The sequence below is a fragment of the Euprymna scolopes genome, chromosome 32 (genome assembly GCF_053919585.1).
Source record: "Euprymna scolopes isolate OS-2025 chromosome 32, ASM5391958v1, whole genome shotgun sequence".
Taxonomy (NCBI): Eukaryota; Metazoa; Mollusca; class Cephalopoda; order Sepiida; family Sepiolidae; genus Euprymna; species Euprymna scolopes.
The window spans coordinates 39,639,872-39,656,772 of record NC_136513.1 but is presented as its reverse complement, the minus strand read 5'-3'; the positions used below and the strand labels follow the sequence as shown (position 1 = coordinate 39,656,772).

The 16,901-nt window shown below is 29.8% G+C and overlaps 2 protein-coding genes across 4 annotated transcripts in view; one reads left to right on the top strand and one right to left on the bottom strand.

Annotated features, from left to right (window-relative positions):
- LOC145256296 (uncharacterized) overlaps window positions 1-14,068 on the top strand; it is a 36,403-nt gene extending 22,335 nt beyond the window's left edge. The window contains exons 5-6 of the mRNA XM_080115014.1: window positions 2,538-2,687; window positions 13,421-14,068. Of these exons, the coding sequence (XP_079971140.1) occupies window positions 2,538-2,687; window positions 13,421-13,528 (258 nt within the window). The 3' untranslated portion in view covers window positions 13,529-14,068. The remainder of the gene's footprint in view (window positions 1-2,537; window positions 2,688-13,420) is intronic.
- The window catches only part of LOC145256299 (organic anion transporter 3-like), a 324,435-nt gene that overhangs the window by 226,682 nt on the left and 80,852 nt on the right, over window positions 1-16,901 (bottom strand). The gene's annotated exons all lie outside the window — the stretch shown is intronic.

Here is a 16,901-nt window from a genome sequence, read left to right as displayed (position 1 = left end):
TCTTTTTTGATGACGTCGGCGTTCGATTCCTAGGAAAATCATGTTTAATTTTCGATTTTTGAGCGATTATTTGGAAAAAATAGGTAACTTTACACGAATAGGGAGGATTTTTTTTTCCATGTTTGAGTGATTCGTCCGTGATTTTTCATTTTAATATACTTTCATAGAAATGTTCCTGTAATTTAAAAAAAACTATTTTCTTTACGTCACAAGTGTCACGCTCATACATGAATTCCATAGCTAATATAACATACTGACCCAACGGGTCAGGGGTAGTCTAGTAAGTAATAAATATCATTTACAACAAATAATAATTAAATATTTTGCGACATTGTTAAAAATATAAGTCATAACGCTGACTAAACACCCTTCTCCTAATTCGACGTTAGTAGTTATTTTTATGAACAACAATAGGTTTGATATACAACAACAATAGTCCTTTTCATATACAACTACAGGTTTGCAAAGCTACTCGGTGTTTCCCCAGAGCAAACCTGGAACATATTGCTATTAAAACTTATATATCTCACTCTTTCTCTGAACGTGCCTATATGTTTCTCTCTTTCTCGGCTCCTCTATTTTAACCCTCTCTCTTCCAAATCTCTCTTTTCTGCCCAGCTCGTTCATCTTACAGCCCAATTCTTTTTCATATAATAAAAGGTGTTCCAAAAATCGTGCACACATATCATCTTCTTAACTATGAATGATGCAATTTTAAAGCTAAATGAATAAAGCCTTTGTAATGCTACTGATTTCTTTCAATACTTTTCAGATCCAGTAATGGTCTTCATTCGACCAGAAAAAGTTTTTGTGCGTTTGAATTTATAAAAACTGAACCATGGACACTTGTTCAATGTGCATTTCGAAAGAAAGAAGAAAAAAAAGATCTCACACCCTACGATTTTTTTTGTTGGAATTTTTGAATTAAGTAATGTACGTACCTCCCATTCCAAGAGACGTGAATGAGCTGAATACCCGAATAACAAGCCGTTGCAACCATTGACAACGCAATGCTGGGATGCGTTTATCAAGAATCGGATTATCGATTTTATGTGTGTCGTTTGACCAATGGTCCTCACATTGAACACTTTTTAACATTACATGAACAACTTGAGATGACAAGTTTTCTAAACATACCAGATGCGTTTTATATCCTTAATAGTTCTCAATATATTTAATGTCAAAATGTGCACAAAACATTTGGAATACTCTGCAATTAATGAATTTAAATTTTTCTTTTAAATAAAGACATGATTACACTGTTAAACTAATCATACTTGACGAATCTTGGCTCAGAAAGTGGCTACATTTTTCCTACATTTTATACATTATTATCCAGGGCAACGAAAATCAAGAATATACCAACTTTGTGGGTTTTTGTTTTCTATTTTTTAACATCTAGCTGATATAGAAGCATGCACGCAGAAATTTGTATTTTATATACTAGACAGTGGAGCTATCCTGTGTTGCCCAGTGTCATAAAAACTAAATAAAAGATAATAAATAGCGTGAAGTTTCTTCGCTTTTTGTAAGAATATTTTATTTTAAAAAAATCTTGGGAGGCATTCAAAGCTCTACTGGAAGCACCAAATAAAAATAAGGAGTCAACCAAAAACACCACTAAAACTAAGTTTTTTTTTTCTTTTTACAGAAATGATAATAATTAAGAAACGATAGATTAAATCCTGAGTTAACGTTTTTAATTTGATAAAAATCCTGACTCATTTAATGATAACATTAACAATCGTGTTTAATTCTCGATAACATAAAAAGATACACATGACACTTTGAGTGAAAATGAATTAATTTTTGTTTTAAATTTTAGATACTTTTCCGCGATGATGCTGATTATAAAATACCAACTTTGTATGAGCTTATTGTGTATTTTTCAAGTTTGAGCCTTTTTTTTTTGCATAGGAGTTACCACTTATCAAGTCCTGGACACCACTTGAAGATAAGGGTTAATGAATGTACAATAGTCAATGGTACAATATCGTGAAAATAGCTAATAGTGAAAATTTTGTGAATTGAACTACTTAAGGGGACGGCTCATCAAGAACTTGTTTACGTTGGACTTGAAGACGACCAAATTGTAGCCAGCTGGAAAGCAAGGAAACAGGGCGCAGTTCTAAGAAAGAAGCCTTGATCATGAAATCTACGTTTAGGTTTAGGCACAGATAAAAACTGGGTAATTTAGTTTTAGCTAGACGAGTGTTTTTAGTTTAGCGAGGGGGATCATAGATTGGAGCTAAGACGAGCTCTTGCCATGAAATAACGATAAAAAGCAGAAACAGGCTCGCAACGTTACTTCTGTAGGAAAAAGGTTGTAGGGAAGAGAAAAGGACATCCCCCACTAGATTACGAAGTCTATTTTGAGCTTGACATATAAACATACACACATACATACATAAAGACGTTTACCCTTTATGTAATAGATAATAACATTAAAAAACTGATTTCTGTTGGTTCATCGATGGTTAAGAGGCTTTCAATTATTATCAGTGAATAAATTCTTTTTCTAAATTTTATTTTTACAGGTTTCAAATTTGGACATTTACGCAGTTGACATCAACTTCCACACAAGGGTCCATTTCATTAGATTCGCTGGTGGAATAATCACAAGTCTGGAATTTTTTTTAGCCATTGTCTCTTCATCAATTTGTTGTTGTTGTTCTTCCGCAACAAAAGTAAGTAATTTTGACTCTGTCCGTTGCATATTTTTATCAGTTGTGTGAGAAACTGTGGAGACAATTTTAGTACGTGCAAAAATGACTTACCTCAGAAACGCCCACGTATCTGCGCGTTTTGTAGAGTCTCGTTGCTTAACAATAGAAAAATCAATATGGTAACGTGCAGTTGATTTTATCTTCAATGGTCACGCCAATTAACGCGAATTATAGCCGTTCATATGAAAATTAGATAATTTTAGGCTGCATAAACGCAAGTTGTTTGAACAACGGAGAAATTCGTTAGAAAATGGCCAGCATTTTTGATTAACTGTTCATTAACTTTAAGCTAACTATATAAATATACTAGCAGGGAAGGCTGACGTTGCCCAGGATCGAAGGATGATCGACGAATGTATCACAGTTCCATTTTTTTACTGACATCGAAATCGCCCATTTTTTCAATCAAATCGATTGATTGCCTGCTCTAATTGGGAACCCATCGCGGTCCACCGGGATAAAGCTACACATGTCTCACCGCAATGACTTAGCCCACAATACATCATAATCTACATTGCACTGTAGAGAATCTACATTTGATTTTATAAAATTATTTTTAAATAATGGCTTCAATTAAAGTTTAAAATGCAAAAGTCAAATATCATGCTTCAATTCAAACATAGATATTTATTTCAAACTCTCCCCTATTATATCAAAAGACTACATTTGATTTTATATGCCTGGCATTACTTCTTGTGCGAGGATGATGGCTTAAATTTAAGTTTAAAATAAAAAGTCAAGTATCATGGTGCAACTGTGCTTTAAACAGAAACATTTCGAACTCGTCTCTTTCATATCTGTTGATCTTAAATGTTAGGGATAGAGGTTCGGCGTGTGTAGTAACAAAAATTCTGCAATGCACTTGGGATATTACGCTTCGGTTAAAATTTTGAGTTTCATGCTTTGATCGAATTATTTCGATAATCAATTATCGATACTTATCGAAGATATTCCGATACAAATCTTATCTACGAACACTACCAGGCACATAAAGTACCTTCATGCGAAATTTCATAAAAATTGGCCAAACCGTTTTGGAGTGCACAGGGAACGAACTCTTACACATCAGACAAAGTTCATTTTATATAATAGAAAATATTTATGTTATTGTAGAATTTAATTGATTTATATAAAAACTGAAGGGCAACTTGACATTCTATATAAAAAATAATACGACAATGAAATCGCAATGAATTCATTTGAGGGGCGCATTATAGAGACACACAGTTTGGTTTTTAATTGGTTTAATACTTAATGTGATAACGTGGATTTTAAATTGATTCATTACTTAATGTGATTACGCGGATTTTAAATTGATTCATTACTTAATGTGACAACGTCGATTTTAAATTGGTTTATTCCTTGATGTGAATATGTCGATTTTAAATTACGTTATTACTTAAGGTGAATACGTGAATTTTAAATTGGTTTATAACTTAATGTGAATACGGTGATTTTAAATTGTTTTATTTCTTAATGTGAATACGTCAATGTAAAACTGGTTTATTACTTAATATGAATACGTTGATTTTAAAATGGTTTATTACCTAATGTGAGTACGTCGATTTTTAAAATTGGTTTATTTCTTGATGTGAATACGCCGATTTTTTTAAATTGGTTTATTTCTTAATGTGAATACGTCACTTTTAAATTGTTTTATTACTTAATGGGAATACGGCAATTTTAAATTGGTTCATTACTTAATGTGAATACGTCAATTTTAAATTGGATTATTACTAAATGTGAATACGGCGATTTTAAATTGGTTTCTTAATAAATGTGAATACGTCAATTTTCAATTACTTAATGTGAATACGACCATTTTAAATTGGTTTATTACTTAATGTGAATACGTCAATTTTAAATTGGTTTATTACTTAATGTGAATACATCAATTCAAAAAAAATTATTTTCTGAATGTGAACACGTCAATTTTAAATTGTTTTAGTACTTAATGTGAATACGCCAATTTTTAATTGGTTTAATCTTAATGTGAATGCGTACATTTTAAATTGGTTTATTACTTAATGTGAATATATCAATTTTAAATTGTTTTATTTCTTAATGTGAATACGTCAATTTTTAATTCTTTTATTACTTAATGTGACTACGTCAATTTTGAATTGGTTTATTTCTTAATGTGAATACATCATTTTTAAATTGTTTTATTACTTATTGTGAATACATCAATTTTGAATTGTTTTATTACTTAATGTGGACACGCCAAATTCAAATTGGTTCACTACTTAATGTGAATACGTAAATTTGAAATTGTTTTATTACTTTATGTGAATACATCAATTTTAAATTGTTTTATTAATTAATGTGAATACATCAATTTTAAATTGGTTTATTACTAAATGTGAATACGTCAATTTTAAATTAGTTTATTACTTAATGTGAATACATCAATTTTAAATTGGTTTATTACTTAATGTGAATACGTCAGTTTTGAATTGGTTTATTTCTTAATGTGAATACGTCAGTTTTGAATTGGTTTATTTCTTAATTTGAATACGTCAATTTCAAATTGTTTTATTACTTAATGTGAATACATCAATTTTAAATTGGTTTATTACTTAATGTGAATATGTCAATTTTAAATTGGTTCATTACTTAATGTGAATACATCAATTTTAAATTGGTTTATTACTTAATGTGACTACGTCAGTTTTTAAAATTGGTTTATTACTTAATGTGAATACGTCAGTTTTGAATTGGTTTATTTCTTAATTTGAATACGTCAATTTCAAATTGTTTTATTACTTAATGTGAATACATCAATTTTAAATTGGTTTATTACTTAATGTGAATATGTCAATTTTAAATTGGTTCATTACTTAATGTGAATACATCAATTTTAAATTGGTTTATTACTTAATGTGAATACGTCAATTTTTAATTGGTTTATTTCTTAATTTGAATACGTAAATTTTAAATTGTTTTATTACTTAATGTGAAAAGTCAATTTAAAATTGGTTAATTACTTAATGCGAATACATCAATTTTAAATTGGTTTATTACTTAATGTGAATACGTCAATTTTAAATTGGTTTTTACGTAATGTGAATACGTCAATGTTTAATTGGTTTATTACTTAATGTAAATACGTTAATTTTACATTGGTTTATTACTTAATGTGAATACGCCAATTTTAAATTGGTTTATTACTTAATCTGAATACATCAATTTTAAATTGGTTTATTTCTTCATATGAATACGTCAATTTTGAATTCGTTTATTTCTTCATGTGAATACGTCATTTTTTTTACACGGTGGTCACCCCTTATCAAGGCCCGGAAACCACTCAGGGATAAGGTTGATGGCAAGTACAGTACGTTAGTGTGGAGATTTGATGAAGTGTTTACTTAAGGGGGCGGTTTATTAGGAATTTGTTAAGGTTGGACTTGAAGACATCCAAGTTGTTGTCTGGTGGGAAGCAGGCAGACGGAACAGAGTTCCACAGGCGTGCAGTTCTAAGTAAGAAGCTTTGTTCATGGAATCCACGTTTTGATTTAGGCAGAGATAAAGAGTGGGGGAAAATTTTCACAATGGATTCAGCTAGGCAGGTGTTTTCCGTGAAATATTGGCGAGGGGGGGACCAGAGATTGGAGTTCAGACGAGCATCTGTTATGGAAATAAATAGGCTCGCAGCGTCTCTTCTGTGAGAGAGAGGTTGCAGGGTAGAGAAAAAGGCATCCCCCACTAAGTTACGAAGTCTATTTTGTACTCTGTCAAGGCAGGATAGGCTGTTTTTAACAGCTCCTGCCCAGATAATAAAGCAGTATTCCATCCTTGGACGTACTTAGCTTTTATATAGATAGAGAATTGCATCAGTAGTGAGATATCTTCTGGAGCGGTAGAAGGATCCCACCAGCTTTCCAGCGACCTTAGCAACAGACTTGATGTACGTGTTCCATTTCAGATCAGTAGTAAAGGACAAACCCATAAGCTTGTCAAAACACGGGGCTTCTCCTAGACGAGATCCATCCATTTCAATTGATGCCAGATGGGTATCAGAGCGTTGATGGTGTAAAGATATGAGCTTGGTTTTAGATGCATTAAAGGTAACCAGCTACGACTTCCCCCACTGAACCACGCGCTCGAGATCAGAGGAGAGAGAATCAGAGAGACTTTGTCATTTACAGCCTTTGATGTGTTGCCGTAGATGGTCGTGTCATCAGCATAGATGTCAACGAATGATTTAAGTATGTCTTTAGGGAGGTCATTGATGTAGATCAGGAAGAGAGTTGGGCCCAGCATTGACGCTTGAGGGACTCCAGCATTAATACTGCAGGCCTCTGATTTTTGTCAATCGACCACTACTCTTATGAGCCTATCGGAGAGAAATGATTTAATGATTGAGAACACATTTCCAGTTATACCGTAGCTGGAAATCTTGTGAAGTAGGCCCATATGCCATACCTGACCTAAGGCCTTTGATATGCACTAGAAATGATAATTGCACTAGAAAGGAAGACTTTGTAAAGAGATTAATTAATCCTGTGAGAAATTACCGTTAGCACATCTGCTGTAGATCTTGCAGAACGGAAACCATATTGTGTGTCATTGAATACGTCAATTTAGAATTGTTTCCTTACTTAACGTGAATACGTCAATTTTAAATTGGTTTACTACTTAATGTGAATACGACAATTTTTAAAATTGGTTTATTACTTAATGTAAATACGTCAATTTAATATTGGTTTATTACTTAATATGAATACGTCAACTTTAAATTGTTTTATTACTTAATGTGAATACGGCAATTTAAAATTGGTGTATTACTTAATATGAATACGTCAATTTCAAATTCGTTTATTATTTTATGTGAATACGTAAATTTTAAATTGGTTTATTACTTAATGTGAATACGTCGATTTTAAATTAGTTTATTACTTAATGTGAATACGTCAATTTTACATTCGTTTATTACTTAATGTAAATACGTCAATTTTAAATTCGTTCATTTCTTAATGTGAATACGTCAATTTTAAATTGGTTTATTACTTAATGTGAATACGTAAAATTTAAATTAGTTTATTACTTAATGTGAATACGTCGTTTTAAATTGGTTCATTACTTAATGGTAATACGTCGATTTAAATTGGTTTATAACTTAATGTAAATACGTTGATTTTTAAAATTGGTTTATTTCTTAATATGAATACGTCAATTTTAAATTGTTTAATTACTTAATGTGAATACGTCAATTTTAAATTGTTTAATTACTTAATGTGAATACGTCAATTTTAAATTGTTTAATTACTTAATGTGAATACTTCAATTTTAAATTGGTTTATTACTAAACGTGAATACGGCGATTTTTAATTTGTTTATTTCTTGATTTGAATACGTCGATATTAAATTGGTTTATTACTTCATGTGAATACGTGTATTTTACATTGGTTTATTCCTTAATGTGAATACATCAATTTTAAATTGGTTTATTACTTCATACGAATACGTCGATGTGTTATTGGTTAATTACTTAATACGAATACGGAGATTTTTAATTGTTTTTTTTTTAATGTGACTACGTCGTTTTTACAATTGGTTTATTACTTAATGTGAATACGTCAATTTTAAATTGGTTTATTACTTAATGTGATTACGTCAATTTTAAATTTTTTTTTTTTTTACTGAATGCGAATACGTCAATTTTGAATTGGTTTATTACGTAATATGAATACGTCGATTTTAAACTAATTTTTCTCCTGATGTGAATACGGCGATTTTAAATTAATTTATTACTTAATGTGAATATGTCAATTTTAAATTGGTTTATTACTTAATGTGAATACGTCGATTTTAAATTGGTTTATTACTTAATGTGAATACGTCGATTTAAATTGGTTTATTTCTTGATATGAATATGGCGTTTATAAAATTGGTTTATTATTAATGTAAATACGTCAATTTAAAATGGTTTATTACTTAATGTGAATACGTCAATTTAAAATGGTTTATTACTTAATGTGAATACGTCAATTTAAAATGGTTTATTACTTAATGTGAATACGTCAATTTAAAATGGTTTATTACTTAATGTGAATATGTCAATTTAAAATGGTTTATTACTTAATGTGAATACGGTGATTTTAAATTGTTTTATTACTTGATATGACTACGTCGATTTTTAATTGGTTTATTTCGTAATGTGATTACGTCGATTGTAAATTGGTTCATTACTTAATGTGAATACGTCAATTTTAAATTAGTGTAGTACTTTATGTGTATACATCGATTTTAAAATTGGTTTAGTACTTAATGTGAATACGTCGATTTTAAATTGGTTTATTACATAATGTGAATACGTCAATTTTAAATTGGTTTATTACATAATGTGAATACGTCAATTTTAAATTGGTGTAGTACTTTATGTGAATACGTTGATTTTAAATTAGTTTATTATTTAATATGAATACGGCGATTTTAAAAATGGGTTTATTGTTTAATGTGATTAAGTCGATTTTAAATTTGTTTGTTACTTAATATGAATACGGGGATTTTTAAAATTGGTTTATGACTTAATGTGAATACGTCGGTTTTAAATTGGTTTATTACTTAATGTGAATACGTCGATTTTTAAAATTGGTTTATGACTTAATGTGAATACGGCGATTTTAAATTGGTTTATTATTTGATACGAACACGGCGATATTTAAAATTGGTTTATTTCTTAATGTGAATAAGTCGATTTACAATTGGTTTATTACTTAACATGAATACGGAGATTTTAAAAAAAATGTTTATTACTTAATGTGGATACGTCGATTGTAAATTGGTTTATTTCTTCATGTGAATATGGCGATTTTTAAAATTGGTTTATTACTTAATGTAAATACGTCAATTTTATATTGGTTTATTGATTAATGTGAGTATGGCGATTTTGTAATTGGTTTATAACTTAATGTAAATACGTCGATTTTATACTGATTTATTACTTTATGTTAGTATGGGGATTTTTGAAATTGGTTTATTAATTAATGTAAATACGTCTATTTTAGATTATTTTATTACTTAACGTGAATACGTCGATGTTTAAAGTTGGTTTATTACTTAATGTGAATACTGCCATTTTAAATTGGTTTATTACTGATGTGAATACGGCGATTTTTAATTGGTTTATTACTTAATGTTTATACGGCGATTTTTCAACTTGGTTTATTACTTCATGTGAATACGGCGATTTTATATTGGTTTATTACTTGATATGACTACGTCGATTTTTAATTGGTTTATTTCTTAATGTGAATACGTCGATTGTAAATTGGTTTATTATTTAATATGAATACGGCGAATTAAAAATTTGTTTATTTCTTAATGTGAATACATAAATTTTAAATTGGTTTATTACTTAATATGAATACGGGGATTTAAAAAAATGTTTATTACTTAATGTGGATACGTCGAATTTAAATTGGTTCATTACTTAATGTGAATACGTCTATTTTAAATTGGTTTATTCCTTAATTTGAATACGTCGATTGTAAATTGGTTCATTACTTAATGTGAATACGTCGATTTTAAATTGGTTTATTTCTTTATGTGAATATGACGATTTTTAAAATTGGTTCATTACTTAATGTGAATACGTCGATTTTAAATTGGTTGTTTTTCCTGATGTGAATAGGTCAATTTAAAATTGGTCTATTACTTAATGTGTATACGTCGATTTTTAATTGGTTTATTACTTAATTTGTAATACGTCAATTTTAAATTGGTTTATTACATAATGTGAATACGTCGATTTACAATTGGTTTATTTCATAATGTGAATACGTCAATTTTAAATTGGTATAGTACTTGATGTGAATACGTAGATTTTAAATTTGTTTATTTCTGAATGTGAATAAGTCGATTGTAAATTGGTTTATTATTTAATATGAATACGTCGATTTTTAATTGGTTTATTTCTTCATGTGAATACGTCTATTTTAAATTGGTTTATTACTTAAGGTGAGTGTGGGGATGTGTCAAATTGGTTTATTACTTAATGTAAATACGTCGATTTAATATTGATTTATTACTTAATGTGAGTATGGGGATTTTTTAAATTGGTTTATTACTTAATGTAATACGTCGATTTTAGATTATTTTATTACTTAATGTGAATACGTCGATTTTAAATTAGTTTATTATTTAAAGTGAATACGTCGATGTTTAAAGTTGGTTTACTAAGGCTATCTTATATTGGTTTATTACTTAATGTGAATACGTCGATTTTTAATTGGTTTATTACTTGATATGACTACCTCGATTTTTAATTGGTTTATTACTTAATGTGAATACGTCGATTGTAAATTGGTTTATTATTTGATATGAACTCGGCGATTTTTAAAATTGGTTTATTTCTTAATATGAATAAGTCGATTTACAATTGGTTTATTACTTAGAATAAATACGGATATTTAAAAAAATGTTTATTACTTAATGTGGATACGTCGAATTTTAATTGGTTTATTACTTAATGTGAATACGTCGATTTAAAATTGGTTTATTACTTAATGTAAATACGTAAATTTTATATTATTTATTACTTAATGTGTTTATGGCGATTTTTTAAAATTGGTTCATTACTTAATGTAAATATCGATTTTAGATTATTTTATTACTTAATGTGAATACGTCGATGCTTAAAGGTGGTTTATTAGTTAACGTGAATACGGCCATTTTAAATTGGTTTATTACTGATGGGAATACGGCGATTTTTAATTGGTTTATTACTTAATGTGAATACGTCGATTTTGGATTATTTAATTACTTAATGTGAATACGTCGATGTTTAAAGTTGGTTTATCACTTAATGTGAATACGTCGATTTTAAATTGGTTTATTACTGATGGGAATACGGCGATATTTTATTGGTTTATTACTTAATGTGAATACGGCGATTTATTATTTGATATGACTACGTCGATTTTTAATTGGTTTATTTCTTAGTGTTAATACGTCGATTGTAAATTGGTTTATTATTTAATATGAATACGGCGAATTAAAAAATTTGTTTATTTCTTAATGTGAATAAATCGATTTTAAATTGGTTTATTACTTAATATGAATACGGGGATTTAAAAAAATGTTTATTACTTAATGTGAATACGTCTATTTTAAATTGGTTTATTCCTTAATTTGAATACGTTGATTTTAAATTGGTTCATTACCTATTGTGAGTACGTCGATTTTAAATTGGTTTACTTCTTTATGTGAATATGGGTATTTTTAAAATTGGTTTATTACTGATGTGAATACGTCGATTTTTTTTTGTTTTTTTCCTGATGTGAATAGGTCAATTTAAAATTGGTTTATTACTTAATGTGAATACGTCGATTTTTTAATTGGCTTACTACTGTATGTGAATACATCGATTTTAAATTTGTTTATTTCTGAATGTGAATACGTCGATTTAAAATTAGTTTTTTATTTAATATGAATACGGCGATATTAAAAACTGTTTTATTTCTTAATGTGAATAAGTCGATTTTAAATTGGTTTATTACTTAATATGAATACGGCGATTTTTTAAATTGGTTTATTACTTAATGTGAATACTTCGATGTTGGTTCATTACTTAATGTGAATACGGCCATTTTAAATTGGTTTATTACTTAATGTGAATACAGCGATTTTAAATTGGTTTATTACTTAATGTGAATACGTCGATTTTTTATTGGTTTATTACTTAATCTTAATACGGCGATTTTTAAAATTGGTTTATTACTTAATGTGAATACGTCGATTTTTTTATTGGTTTATTACTTAATCTTAATACGGCGATTTTTAAAATTGGTTTATTACTTAATGTGAATACGGCGATTTTTAAAATTGGTTTATTTCTTAATGTGAATACATTGATTGTAAATTGGTTTATTATTGAATATGAATACGGGGTAGTTTTAAAATTGGTTTATTTCTTAATGTGAATGAGTCGATTTTTAATTGGTTTATTACTTAATATGAATACGGGGATTTAGAAAAAAAATTATTACTTAATGTGGATACGTCGAATTTAAATTGGTTTATTACTTAATGTGAATACGTCTATTTTTAATTGGTTTATTTTTTTATGTGAATATGGCGATTTTTAAAATTGGTTTATTACTTAATGTAAATACGTCGATTTATATTGGTTTATTACTTAATGTGAATACGGCGAGTTTTGCACTTGGTTTATTACTTAATGTGAATACGGAGATTTTTAATTGGTTTATTACTTGATATGACTACGTCGATTTTTAATTGGTTTATTATTTAATGAGGACTACATAGATTTTAAATTTGTTTATTACTTAATGTTAATACGTCGATTTTGAATTGATTTATTACCTAATCTTACTACTTAGATTTTTAATTAGTGTATTACTTAATGTGAATACGTCGATTTTTTATTGATGTATTACTTAATGTAACTTCGACGAGTTTTAATAGGTTTATTACTTAATATTACGATGTCGATCTATTTTTGGTTCATTAATTAATGTTAATGTTTCGATTTTTTTTAATTGGTTCATTACTTCAGGTTTGTAAGTTTAGTGCCTGAATTTTCTAGAACTGCATAGGACAAAATGCATAACTCAGTAGACAAGGAAAATATTATCTTAAAATCGTATATACTCTGTAAGCTGTGATGCTGAGTGATGACGTTCTTTCTTACTTATTAACTATCTATGTATATATATTGTTATTTTCAGAATTTATACCACTATAATGTGGTCCCATACCAGGATTTGGATGACGAGGAGTCATTGTTCGAACAACCGCGCAAAAAAAAGTGTGCCCGTCAAAATGAACGTTTTTAACACGACCTGTCTCTCTTGCAAACTTCTGACGAGCATAAGTCTTTTTTAAAAATGATTTTTTAATAATTTTATTTAATTTAAATTAGTTATTTTTTCTCAACAACACACTCTCATACCAACTCCTGGTCGGTGAGGTTTTGTAGCACCAATCACCGGACTTTCAACTGAAAAGCTATCCAACCCAACCTCTTTTCTCTTTGTCTTTTTGCACTATGAAGTAGCTAAGTTTTGATCCCTTTTTCTTTTCTGGCAAATATTCCGCTGCAAGAACCCCTTTTCAAGACTCTCATTCTTTATATAAAAATCGTTCGGTATAGTCTATCTTCTCTTGTTCTAAAAATATCCATGAAACAAAAACTTTTTCCTTAACTGGTAACGTCCCAATATATCGTCTCCTTTATATAATAGATTAGCAGGTGTACTCGGCGTTGTCCGGTATTAAACAACTCACAAAAATGAAGTAAGAACGGATGGAAATCGAGACATAAGCATGCGATTATTATTTTTTTTTTCTAAACATTTCACCTCTTCGAAACAAAACAGACTTAAGCTGAGATCAAAACCGACCCTACTAATTCTTAACATATGGAAGGTGTCATATGAATGATTCGCGCATGCGCTATCATGAAACAGCTGAAAAACAGATAAAAAATCCAATGATCCAAGTATTAATTGTTTTAATTTTTACCCCTTAGTAGCCTTTTTTTTTCTGGATGAAAACCGTTAAACATATTTTTCACGTGTCTGAATACCCTATATATCAACTTTCTTTGTAAATAAATTCCGATGAGTAGTTCCAGTGCACTTATTATATAAAAAAAACGGATACTAGAAAGTGCAATACGTGCAGGTTTAATTATGTTAAGATTTTCTTTAAAAGACAAAGTGGGAAGTTTGTAATCATTTTTAAATAACAATAAAAAAATTTGAAGGATAATTAATTTAAAAACAAATAACTATTTTATAAACCTGGTGCTTTTGAAATTTTTATGTGGGTTTTTCTGTCATTATGTTGGTATTTTTTATATTAGTAACTAATATGTAGAGGAAATTATAGAAAGCAGTACAATGCGGAGGTGTAACGGATCGACACAAACTGAAGCAAATCAAAACATATAACAGTGGAAGGGGCTATGTAGATTCATGTCTTGTGGGTGCAATATATATATGTATTTTTTATAATTTTATATTGTGTTCTTAGTTGGTTCTGTATGGGCTGATAGAAGTTCAGTATTGTATGATATTTCGGGAAAATATTTCCTTCTTCAGATATGTGTTCGGTTTTAGTTCAATGCGAAGGCTATTGTAAACGTCAGCAATATCGTAGAAAATGGAACGGACTTTAAATTAATTTTATTTAACTTTAAAATCTATTATTATTATTATTATTATTATTATTATTAGTAGTAGTAGTAGTAGTACAACCCTTGTATAATTTTTTATAACTTTCCTTTATAAACACACTAGGTAATGCTTCAAGCGAACTAAAATAACACATTTGAGTAACTTTAATTTTAACAAAAAATACAGCAAATAATTTTCACATATAATTGTTTTTCTATCTTTTGTTTTTAAATACAATTTATTATCTTTTGTCATTTTGTTTTTCATTGTATGCTTAAAATGCTAATAAAAATTTGATTTTGAAAACAGACTTTCATATTTTCGTTTATTTTGCAATATTATTATTCACTAGATGGATTCACACAAAGGCAGCCTCAAAGAATTTTGTTTGAAAATAACCTGCAGTGTTCCCCTGAATCTGAATGGCAACAAGTCTCCCCAGATTTCTTGTTCTCTCCACCTCTTTCGATAACCGTAGCAAAATATTTTGCGTTATCACAACAGCCACTTACTATTGATTTTACGTTAGCAGTGACTATTGGTCTTCACTGGAATTTGGATGACAATAAACCTCTCCAAGGTACCAGTCTTCTTTGCACATCTCCAGCGGAGGTCTGGTTAGTGCTTTCTCTCCTCGTTCTTCCCTCCTCTTTGAACTTCATTATTTGGTGTGGTGCCTTGTGACGTAACCGTCTAGAGGAGCGATACTGCTCCCCATTGGGGAGATTAAAATCCCCTAAAACACTAAGGCCGGGTATATATGCCGAGATTGTCTGTTAAAGGTTGATTGAATCCCGGACAGCGGCGGGTGACCTATCAAAAGGGGATGAATTATTGTGTTTTGTAAAAACAGACATATATTTTATTGTTTAAATAAATGACAGGAAATATCAGAATAATGACATTATGTGGCCTGAGGAACATCAGCTCAGACGTTCTGGGTTTCTGAGCAGAGAAATTGACAGGGTTTGACCTCTGAGGTCGTGTGATAGCGTAGTCGATGTTTGGTCCCATAATCGCAGGCTATGGGGAGATCTGATAGGGTGCACACACGCAAATTGGATCTTGGAATTCCCCAGAAACCGTGTCGAACCCTAATTGGTTTAGCAGATCCCCAGATCAACCCCGTTATCTTAGTATAAGAGAACATACCCAGACCGAAATTAGTAGATTGAAGCCGAATCTCGAGAGAAACACACGCTCCAGAAATACGCCACAACCCCCTCCCCCTCCATCCATCCTGACCGCCATCGTGAGAACGAAGAATAAGATTTCGGGAGAATCTAGATGTTTTCTGGTGTAATCGAACTGAACGATGTATATATGTAAAAACTTGTAACATTTGTGAAATTAACGTTTTTGTACTTAGAACCTCGGAGTCTGTTATTCTTTCCAGGCGCGCATGCGAAGCTATTTGCTTTTCAGCAGAAATCAACACGGAGCTGAGACGCTGAGAAATTATGTGAAAACCTCCTGGGAGATAGACGATCACGGGCAACAGCTTTCAATGAGGTTAGAGGTCAATTGCTGACCTTTACATTTTAAATGTAAAGGTTATCTTTTATGGTACACTCACAAAATAGGTGGGCGCGGTTTTTTCCATTTATAAAGTTTACGTTTTCATGATTCCATGTGATGTTTCCTTGTGTTTTGTATTTGTAGTCGTTTCTGTGTCCAGTTTGTGTGTAGTTGAGGTCTGTTGCTATTCTCGACATTCAAGGGTTTTCCTTTATATTTCTGCAGTTTTCATTAGTGAAATTCGTTGTATTTTCTCGGCCATCACCATGATTCCAATCTCTCCCATTCTTTTCTCAAAGTTTTTTGGTATTGTCCCTAGCGCTCCTACTATTAGTGGTGTTATTTATACTTTCTTCATTTTCCAGGTCCCATTGAGCTCTCTGGCAAGTTCCGAGTAATTTTTGCGCTTCTCATTCTATTATAATTATTATTATTATTATTATTATTATTATTATTATTATTATTATTATTATTATTATTATTCACACACTAGGAATTCTCAAAGAAATCA